The 10,885-nt window shown below is 40.1% G+C and overlaps 1 protein-coding gene across 1 annotated transcript; it reads right to left on the reverse strand.

Annotated features, from left to right (window-relative positions):
• Positions 1–8,873: 8,873 nt before the first annotated feature.
• LOC147492671 (uncharacterized) lies at positions 8,874–10,541 on the reverse strand. Its single transcript, XM_086567587.1, has 3 exons — positions 10,414–10,541; positions 9,858–10,012; positions 8,874–9,742 (listed from the first exon to the last, which is right to left on the reverse strand). The coding sequence occupies exons 1-3, from the start codon at positions 10,539–10,541 to the stop codon at positions 8,874–8,876; spliced, it is 1,152 nt and encodes a 383-aa protein (XP_086423713.1).
• Positions 10,542–10,885: the final 344 nt, after the last annotated feature.

Below are 10,885 nucleotides of genomic sequence, written 5' to 3' on the forward strand. Positions count from 1 at the left end.
ATAGGGGATTAACAAGACATTACACCAAATTTTTATGAATTAGCTCTAATTTAGATGAAGAAAGGAGATGGTTTTGGTGGATGGAAATGACTGCTCTTCATGAGTAAGAAGATGTCTACATATCCAGCACCTTGGGGTGAGACTGGAATCAAGCCAACGTAGTTCTGGGATTGACTTTTATAGGTGTTGTGAGCAAGTAGTTGGTAGGACACGTGTGGTGGTATGGACAGATGTGCTGCTAGAATGAGCGACATATCCTCACAAGCTGCACGTGTGTGGTAGTTCCAGGTATTATGTTATTTGAGCTAATAAAGAAAGAGTGTGGTTAAAGATGTGATGATTGTAATGATTTGAGTGTTACAGTGGGTAAAAGCCTGATGCTAATAATAGCAATGATAAGGGTGGTAGGTGATGATGTCACGAAATGAAGTCGAGTGACGAGTCATTGATGCTGAACTAGTCTTGATGAGTGAGTGAATGCTTGTGTTTTGGGAGTCGAGTCTAGCTGGCGGAGTTGTCGTGTGTGAACTGCATGGACATCACTTACTTAATAGGACGTCCCTTACAGCGGATTATAGGAGCTTATCGATAGAAATCGTGAAACCACGGATTAACAGCAAGAGTGATAGATGTACGTTGTGCATGCTTTGTGTGACTAAGGTTTATGGTCAATAGCTTTTGTCACCTAGTGGGGAAGAATCATCCTACCCCTTTAAACCTCTTTAAAAGGTAGGAATCAGTGTAGTGAAGGCTTTAAAGCCCACCTAAGGCGTAACACCTTCTTCGGGCCTTAGTCGCAAAGTCTTGTATGGCCTTTTGATTGAAGTGAGGTATAAAAAGTAAAAAAAAAAAAAAAAAACTCTTGGCCTATAATCCCTATATCATTATTATATCTTCTATTGTTAAATAAGGAAATCAAGCTATAAATAACATCAACTAATAGGGTTCATAAAATATTCTATCCAAAGCAACTTTCAACAGTAGCATGAGAAGTTACAACACTTGTTTAAAGTTCCAAAAATCCAAAATCTGATTATCATGCTAGTTACAACACTTATTCAAAGTTCCAAAATCTCAAACACTAAACAAACAAAAAGATTCAAGTGCCATGGTCTTAAATTTCAACTGATAGTCTAACTAAAAAACATAACCAATACTCATCATTAAATTGAATATCATCCTCCAGCACATTCGTCTCCCTGTCTTCTTGTTCCGCTTCTTTATCACTTTCAATTAAGTCAACTTCTTTCGTCGTTGCTTCTTCTTATTCGTCTTCTTCATCTCTACGAGTGAACACAAAATAACTTGGTGTAGACCTTGTGGTACATTTGGCTCTGCCTTCACTAGTTGATGCCAATGCTTGTGGTACATTTGGCGTAGAATTAGAAGCCTCAAATAGGCCACTAGCCATTTCCACATCCCCCAGCAGTGAGTTGGCACCATCATGCACTTTATCTTTGGGATCAACATATAGTTCTCTGGTGATCCACTCATTTGACTCTTCAATCAACTCTGTAAGTGAAATCGGATCAATGATGTAAAGGATGGATTTGGTTATCCTTACAAATGTAGGTTCGATCAAAGGATTATATTGATTGGATTGAATTGACCGGGTTTGTATGGATGAATTGCCTACATAACAAGTTCTCTCTCTCTAGGGGGGGGGGGGGAATTGAATCAGGTCAGACGTAGTTCCTGTCCCTTTTATATAGAAAACCTTGGCGGTTCTTCCTCTTCTTTAGCGTCAGGTTAGATCCTGGTCTTCAGGTCGTGATGGCGAGTTATGGCGATTGATGAGGTGCACGACTGAAGCTGCGGCCTTGAATGCATCAGTAAAAGCATACGTTACTAGCCGTTACGGAACAGGGTGAGCGAGCACTATGGAGGTCTCTCTAGGACGAGGTCGTTCATCCGACTCAAATCACTTTGAAGTGAGGTCGTAGGGTGAGTATATGAGGTCGTTAGGTGAAAGGAGTTTGCTGGTTTTGTGTGAAGTGATTTAATTGTCATGAGTTCGTCGGGGGAGGTGCCTTCTGATAGTGTTAGTTCGTGATGGAGAGACAGTTTGGTTCGCTATAAAGCGAGTTGTTATGAAGGGGGAGTGCTCTTTCGATGAGTTGTGCTGGACACGTGTATAATATACATTGGTTGTGTATATTAGCCCCTCACACAGCCCCCTCCCATTAGTTCGTTCCTGTTCATTGGGGCGAGCTGATGAGAGTTTAAGTTCACACGTGGGAAGCATATAAGGTAATGACTAGACATCTTTACTTGTAAGTGATTCGGACTCTGATTCAGACTTTGTCATGGGGAACGAGGTGGCTAAAGTTGTTATGAACAAATCGAGAGGTGTGTGTCTTTCAGCTCGGATGAGGACTGTTGGTAGCCTTGGGGACAGTTTGAATGCTGGTAATAATTTGACGCTGCGTTCTGTTAGAAAGCGTCCTGTGGGTGAAAATGACCGAGAACGTCTTATGCGCCCAGAAGGCTCTTTCTTTCATCTGGAGGAGGTAACTGTGGTAGTTCGACCGCCAAATTTGAAAAAGGAAGGTCGGTGATGTTGCTAATAATGTGGGGATTGTAAGAACTTATGATGGGAAGGTGGCAATGGATGGTACATCTCTCTCTAAAACTATTGATCTTAGTGAGTTTGACTTGGATGTTTTTGATAAGGAGGTCGGTGGTGCAACTCTTGTGAAGCGGAGAAGTGTTATGAAGGATTATTCTAAATGGATGCAAACACGGAGCCAAAATGCTAAGCTCGATAGGAGTCTATCGTATGTTCATCCTAAGATGGGAAAAACCCATTTGGTGAAGCGATCTGATTGTAGGTTCAAGTCGCAAATGGTGCCGATCTAACGGATGATGTTCCTGCTGCGCTTTTCGGAGATCGTCATGCTATTTTATCCGACTCTATTAATGGAGTTATGGATGATGGGGGCATGTCCCCATAGTTTGAGTAATATAATATTTAAACTTTGCCTGTTACATTGGAGTGATGGGAGGATGTTTACTTTTTGGACTGGTTTGAGTAGGTCGTTACTTGATGCAATCATGCTTTTGCGAACTGGTTTCCTGATATGGCTTGGGCAGTTCTTTTGATACTGTGGAGCTTTGTGGACTGGTTTCCTGATGTAGCTCGGGCAGTTATTTTGACTAGCTTTGATGATATCTTTTGCTTGAATGTTCATTTGTTTTTAACGTAGTAAAACTCTGTTGATGTTGTTGTGGGAGCTATGATCTTAGAAGTATAGTTCCGTAGCTTGTATTTTTATGCTGGAATGCGCCTAGCTTTAGATCGTCCTATGTATGAGTGAGCAATCTTTAGGGGTCGGTGACACTTTAGTAGACTGAGTGGCCATTCCATCATTGGGTTGCTCCTAGCTTCAAATCATCTTGCATATGAGTGACCGATCTATAGGTTGGGTGGCGCTTCAGTAGACTGAGTGGACGTTCTAATGCTGAGTTTCTCCTAGACGAGGACGTCTACCCGGCTTGAGTTACTTTGGAGTGAGCTCGTGGGGCGAGTACATGATGAGTTGCTCCTGTCTTCAGATCATCCTGCATATGAGTGACCGATCTCTATTTTGAGTGGCGCTTCAGTAGACTGAGTGGCCATTCCATCTTTGGGTTGCTCCTAGCTTCAGATCGTCCTGCATATGAGTGACCGATCTGTAGGTTGGGTGGCACTTCAGTAGACTGAGTGTCCGTTCCAACACTGAGTTTCTCCTAGATGAGGTCGTCCACCTGGCTTGAGTTACTTTGGAGTGAGCTCGTGGGGCGAGTTCAAGTTGAGTTGCTTCTAGCTTCCCCTTTCCATTGGTATGATACCATGATAGGTCGATCCTGAACTGGTCCTAGAAATATAGATCCCCAGCTGGCGAGACTATTTATCCGGCTGGAGTCACTTTGGAGTGAGCTCGTGAGGTAAGTTCAAGTTGAGTTGCTCCTAGCTTCCACTTTCCATTAGTATGATACCATGATAGCTCGATCTTGAACTGGTCCTAGAAATATAGGTCCCCAGCTAGTGAGACTATTTACCCGACTGGAGTCACTTTGGAGTGAGCTCGTGAGGTAAGTTCAAGTTGAGTTGCTCCTAGCTTCCGCTTTCCATTGGTATGATACCATGATAGTTCGATCCTTAACTGGTCCTAGAAATATAGGTCCCCAGCTGGCGAGACTATTTACCCGGCTGGAGTCACTTTGGAGTGAGCTAGTGAGGTAAGTTCAAGTTGAGTTGCTCCTAACTTCTGCTCTCCATTGGTATGATACCATGTTAGCTCAATCTTGAACTGGTCCTAGAAATATAGGTCCCCAGTTGGCGAGAGTATTTGCCCGGCTGGAGTCACTTTGGAGTAAGCTCGTGAGGCAAGTTCATGTTGGGTTGCTCTTAGCTTCTACTCTCTATTGGTATGATACCATGATAGCTCAATCTTGAACTAGTCCTAGAAATATAGGTCCCCAGTTGGCGAGAGTATTTGCCTGGTTGTTGTCACTTTGGAGTGAGCTCGTGAGGCAAGTTCATGTGACGACTGCTGAATTTGATTAGATCTTTTGTAGGTCATCAGCATGGCGTTTTAGTTAGCCTGAAAAAGAAAATGTTACCTTGTACGTGGCTGTTAATATAGACTAATGGTAGAAGATACATCCGGATTGTTGAGGTGTTTCTATTGGTGTATTTGTTTATTGGCGAAGCCCCCAGTGTATGGTTTGCGCTATGCGACTATGATTGCGAGTTGATCTTGGTGTGGTCATATAACTGGTATTGATCTGCTCTAAGTATGTGAGATCGGGGGCTGTTTGTGGCCAGGACCTATTGGAGCGTACTACTAGTTGATCAGTACGCTTCATCCTATGTGGTTTGGTGACATCTCTCTTGAGTAAAGGTAAGTTTTGAGTTGGTCACTATGTTTTTCTTATGGACAGAGTTTCTTGGGTGCATCGTCCTGGTGTAATGTTCATCTCCCCTGTTATGGGGGAGTGGAACTGGGACTTTGTGGTTATCGCAGTTCGTTAGTCGTTCTAACGTGTGTGTGGAAGCAAATTGGTTTGACATTGTGAAGTAGGTATTTTTCTATACTGAATTGTAAGTACGGATAAAAACATGTTCCATGAAAAAGGGATAACTTTATTGATGAGAGAAAGGTAAGACATTGACGAAATAAAAAAAACATGTCGAATTGACCTTTGTGAAAGCATAGATTTCCTTTGCTCAGATAATGATGGTTCGTTGCGAATTGTGTGTACCGTGCTGGATTGGCTGATGTGCGCTGCCATACGTCATCGTTGTGGTAAGTGACCTAGCGGGAGGTCGGTGAATCTGGACGATATGGGTGGATCCATGTGCGAACTGGGACTGCGGAATGGGGGGAGTCATGTTCTGATCTAGTCGATCTTGACTGTTTGGACGTGTGTTTGAGTAAAAGCCCCAGTAGTTTGACTTCTCTTTTGCTTTTGTGGTTCACCACTGTTGGCGTACTGGTGGACGTAGTCCCTTTATTTTGGACCTCTACTAGATTGTTTCAGTTCGTTGTCAACGAATTCCTTCTAGAGTTATTTGCTGATCAAGTATTGTATGTAATTTCTCAAGCACTTACACTTGTCGGTATGATGGGAGTGAACTTGGTGGAATTGACAGAATGGCTGACCGATGATGTTTAGTATTGGTTTGAAAAATGGAGTGTTTCTGATGCGATTGAAAATGTGGCTTAACGATCTGGAGAGTTTCGCAGATTGAGTTGTGCATGGAGGGTAACCAGTTCAATTTCTGGAATCGCTAGGTACTCATATAGGTAACTTTTATTGAGAAGGTCTTGAATGTGGCGTTTCAAGTGCTGACATTCATTGGTGTGGTGGTTGCAGAGTTGGTGATAATGGCAGAAGCGATTGCCTTGTTTCTTGGGGAGCTTGTCTGCTCTCAGGGGGGTGGGTAGAAAAAATGGAGTGCATTTGATTTCCTCGAGGATTTCTTCCATTGGCTTGGATAGCGAGTAGAACTATCTGCTCCCTCATCATGTTCTTTTCTTCTGGTGGTTTGAAGCTGCTTCAGGCATGGGTATTACATTCCTCGTGCTATATCTGTTGTCATGGCTGTAATGGTTTTCTAGTTCGTAGGGAATTGGAACGTACGGCGTACTCCTTGTGGTTGCGCTAGTTCGGTCTTCTGAGTCATCTTCTGGCTGGGGTGGTTCGTCAGTGTTGAGGGCATTGATACCAGATACAGGGTGATAAGAGCCCAAAACTGTAGTTTTAACTCCTTAAGAATATTACATTTAGACCAATTATATTTATAATAAATAAGAGTTAGTACTATTTACGTGCTTTTGTGCATTTCAGGTTTTGGAGTCAAATATGTGAAGAAATATGTCACTTTTGCAAGAGAAAGGAGCAAAGGTTGGTTGTTAAAAAGTTCTATGATTAAAGCCCAAATTTCAAGAAGAAACATTTTTAAAGCCTAGTCAAAGCTGAAAAGTGAAAGTCAATAGAACTTCCGCAGGCCGTATCTTTGGACTCAGACCTCAGAATTGGGCCTATTATACATCAAAACGACCGGCTCGGAAAGATATTTCTAATGGCATAGGCCTTAATCCAATCAGAAGAGTAAAAGTAGATGAAAAGGCTGTTTCAATAATTTCCAGTAGAGAATCCCTTTTTGAACTTATGTAATTAGATTTTGGGCTTTGATTTAGTGGCCCAAAACATAGCTCCAAAGCCTATGCACGAAATTGTAAACCTAGCCCTCTCCTATATAAAGAGGACTAGGGAAAAACTTTCATACTCTCCCTTCCCATTAGTTTAATTTTAATTAGCTCTCTCTTTTCTCTTTAGTTTAAACCTAATTATTGGTTATTAGCCTAGTCACCATTAATACAATCCAAGTTATTTATATTGCTTCTATTATGTGTTCTTATTCTTATTCTTTTATTCATGATAGTCCTAAGGGGGTTTGATTGAAGCTTTGATGAAGACTTGATGTGTTAGTATAAAATTATTATTTTAAGAGTTTCAATTCTATAGGGTAGTTCATTCACCATGAGAATTGGTTTAAACTTCCTCTCATGCTAATTATCAGTTGGTTAGAGATGTCATGAATAAATAGGGATAAAAAGACCTAATCCTTATGTTGAACCTTGTGTGAAAACATAAAGATTAGGGGTGCAAAAATCTATACTAGCATGTTAGGGACAAATCAAGGTGGTTATCAAATCTCCCTAATCCCTTCTTCTCATTCACATCTTCGTATTTAATTGTCATAGTATAATTTAGAATATATTCAATTATAGTTATTGTCATATTAGTTATAATTAGAATAATTACTCTCAAGTTGTTGAATTGTTAATCACTAGTAGAATTAGTTATGTTCTAAGCAATTAGGAGTGGAACGAATTTTGACTCCAATTTTATTATATGATAATAGAGAGTAGAAATTTGATAACAATAGATACTAAAGTAGTTTTTACTTCTGCCTACTTTAAATTAGTTAAGTAAAAGTAATACTTTATTTTACTATTATCACAGGGCGTCCGGTTAGGAGTGAATTTCTCCTCAAGTTTCAGTTGTCTTCTTCTAAATTTGATATTGCTTGTTGCATTGTACTCACGGCAGAGACAAGTTGCTTGACTGAATCCAGGAGGATTTCCATGCTTCGTGGGCTTGAGAATAACGACTTGTTCGTGTTGTTTTCTCTAGAAAATCGACCCGCAGACGGCGCCAATGTAAAGGATGGATTTGGTTATCTTTACAAACGTAGGTTCGATCAAGGGATTAGATTGATTGGATTGAATTGACCGGTTTCGTATGGACGAACTGCCTACGTATCAAGTTCTCTCTCTCTGGGGGGGGGGGGAGAGACTTGAATCAGGTTAGACGTAGCTCCTATCCCCTTTATATAGAAAACCTTGGCAGTTCTTCCTCTTCTTTAGCATCAAGTAAGATCCTAGTCTTCAAGTCGTGATGGCGAGTTATGGCGATTGATGAGGTGCGCGACTGAAGCTGCAGCCTTGAATGTATCAGTAAAAGTGTATGTTACTAGATGTTATGGAACGGGGTGAGCGAACACTATGGAGGTCGCTCCAAGACGAGGTCGTTCATCCGACTCGAATCACTTTGAAGTGAGGTCGTAGGGTGAGTGTATGAGGTCGTTAGGTGAAGTGAGTTTGTTGGTTCTCTGTGAAGCAATTTGTCATGAGTTCGTCGAAGGAGGTGTCTTCTGATAGTGTCAGTTCGTGATGGAGAGACAGTTTGGTTCACTATAAAGCGAGCTGTTATGAGGGGGGGAGTGCTCTCTTGATGAGTTGTGCTGGACACGTGTATAATATACATTGGTTGTGTATATTAGCCCCTCACAAATGACGTCCCTAATATTGTAACGGTCCACCAAGCTTTAGTTGTACTTAACATACACCAAATCATTCAACTTCACTTACTCCAACTTATTCCATTTCTTGGAGTGAATCTATTAATTCCCAAAAGAAATGCAAGTCAATACGCAACACCATAAATTTGATGTATTCATTTAAAACCCAATTTAATTCATTAAAAAGCTATGAACCGCAACACTGAAGCATATTGATTTGATAGTGATCAACAAACTATATGTCATATGATAGGAATAGCATTGAAACAACAAACATTTGATCGGTCACATTAGTAATGACTAATATTAGTATGCTACTTACATGTTCAAATATGCTTCAATTACGTTCGCAACCGCAAGCACTAGTTGTTAAGCTAAGTATGCGTATTGCAAGTCTTTCCAGTTCTTTAGTACTTTGCCCATATGCTCTCCACCATTCAGCTATATTTAAAAGTGAAATAAAATACAATAAAAGGTATAAAACAAATTAGTAATTATATGTAAGTCATTTAATTCTTTAAGCTTGTACAATAACATGATCTAACATATTGAACTCATTATGACATAAAATATTAAGAAATAGTATACCTGGTGCTACTTTCGTTCGATTTATAACTGCCAAGTTACTCCCAAATAGGCCTGCAACTCTCTTGTACATTGGTAATTGATCATTCGTAATCAAAACCTGCTCATTTATGGAAGGCACTAGCTTTTCAATGCAAGTAAGAATGTCTTTAGCGATTACTGCATCTTCCTCACTTTTATCGGGATTGTTGTAAAAGAAATCCGGGTTTAGCAAGTAGGCAGCAGCATGCAATGGCTTATAGAGTTGGCAATTCCATCTTTTATCTATGATTTCAAAAGTAGCATCATACTTGTCATTGTTGTTATTGAATGATACCTTGATTACATCCTTAGCCCTTTCCATCGCCCCATACATGTACCCCATGGAGGGTTTCTTCTCGCTGTCTACCATTCGGAGGACTTTAACTAGTAGATAAGTCAACTTGATAGCATAAACAATCTGTTCCACTTCTTTGGCTTTCTTTTTTTCATTTTTGTTCAATGCCGCCATATATAAATCCCATTTTTTTGAAGTGAACATCTTCCTCAAATTCGCCTTTTGCTTGTGTATGCTTCCGAGGGTCAAAAATGAAGATGCAAATCTTGTTTTGGCAGGCCTAAGCAGCTCCCTTTCTTGTGTAAAGAGCCTCATCATGTTTAGTGCTTTGAGGTGGTTGTAGAGGTACCCACTTAACTTAATTGACTTCTTTATAACGTTCAACACATCTGACATTTTCCCAATATCTTCCAAAGTAAGATCAAGGCAATGTGCTGCACACGGAATCCAAAACAAATGAGGGAAATGGGCTTCTAGGTGTTTTCCTACCACAATTTACAAATAAGTAAAAAAATAAATACAATCATGCATGTAGAAGTAGTATATTTAAAAGCAAAATGTCAATAATATGTATTAAATAACTAAACTAGATTAACATACCAGCTAATACATAGCTTGAGGCGTTGTCAGTCATGATTTGTATCACATTCTTTTGTCCAATCCTCTCAATCACACTACTTACCATCTCAAACACTTTAAAGCCAGTTTTCGAAAATGAAGTATCAATTAACTCTAAGAACACCGTTCCCTTAGGGCTATTCACCAAGAAATTAACCAATGATCTAATGATTTGTTCCTTCGATCAGTCCATCCATCACACATAAGTGAACAACCTATCGTTTCCCACTCCTTTTTATGTGCTTCTAACATTTACCCGTGTTCTCCACCTCTTTTTTCAGCAAAGGAACTCTCAAGTCATGGTAACTTGGTGGTTTCATTCCAAGGCATTACCCAACAGCTTCAATCATGACTTTGAAGCTCTCAAACCTAGCGACATTAAAGGCGATACCGGCTTGGTAAAACCACCTAGCTATGCATCGAATAGCATATTCAACCTTTCCCGAATCTAGTGCCTCATTAATAGTAGTTTGTCTTACTTTCGCTTTCTTTCAATTACTGTCCACTTTTTTTGAATAAAAAAAAGCATCCATTGTACCTTTTCTTTTTTTTTGAACTACTACCATAAACACCATCCCCCAAATTAACCACTTCATCTACTCCATCTAACACATCACGATCAAAACGATCAAACGCACTTGCAGGAGACGAGTATGATTTAGCCATTTTCTTTTTATCCATAAATTCCCGAATTTCTTTCCTCACGGCTGCTGGACTTCTTTACATCCATTCACTTGGCGTGCACCTCTTCCAACAAGAGGTAGTTTGTGACGGTGAATTCCACCCTTACTAGTTTTTTCACATTGTTCGAATTGTTCTTATCTTTTAAAAAACCATTTTTCCATCCCATATTAGTTTTTTAACTGCTATTCTCCCCTCCATTACCACTACCATCCCCCACATTACTAGCATTGCGGCCATTGCTATTGGCACTCATGTTTAGTTAATCACCTGAAAAAGATGCATAAGTTGACAGAATTATAATTAATTTTGAGAATAGAATTTTTTTT

Source organism: Coptis chinensis, chromosome 6 (assembly GCF_015680905.1).
Source record: "Coptis chinensis isolate HL-2020 chromosome 6, ASM1568090v1, whole genome shotgun sequence".
In the NCBI taxonomy this organism is placed as follows: Eukaryota; Viridiplantae; Streptophyta; class Magnoliopsida; order Ranunculales; family Ranunculaceae; genus Coptis; species Coptis chinensis.

Excerpts from the sequence above, each read along its gene's own strand:
- LOC147492671 (XM_086567587.1), bottom strand. The coding sequence starts at position 10,541 with ATGGCTAAATCATACTCGTCTCCTGCAAGTGCGTTTGATCGTTTTGAT. Across the intron at positions 10,013-10,413 it reads AGTTCAAAAAAAAAGAAAAG|CCCTAAGGGAACGGTGTTCT; the intron begins GTACAATGGATG and ends CTTGGTGAATAG. Across the intron at positions 9,743-9,857 it reads CTCAAGCTATGTATTAGCTG|GAAAACACCTAGAAGCCCAT; the intron begins GTATGTTAATCT and ends AAATTGTGGTAG.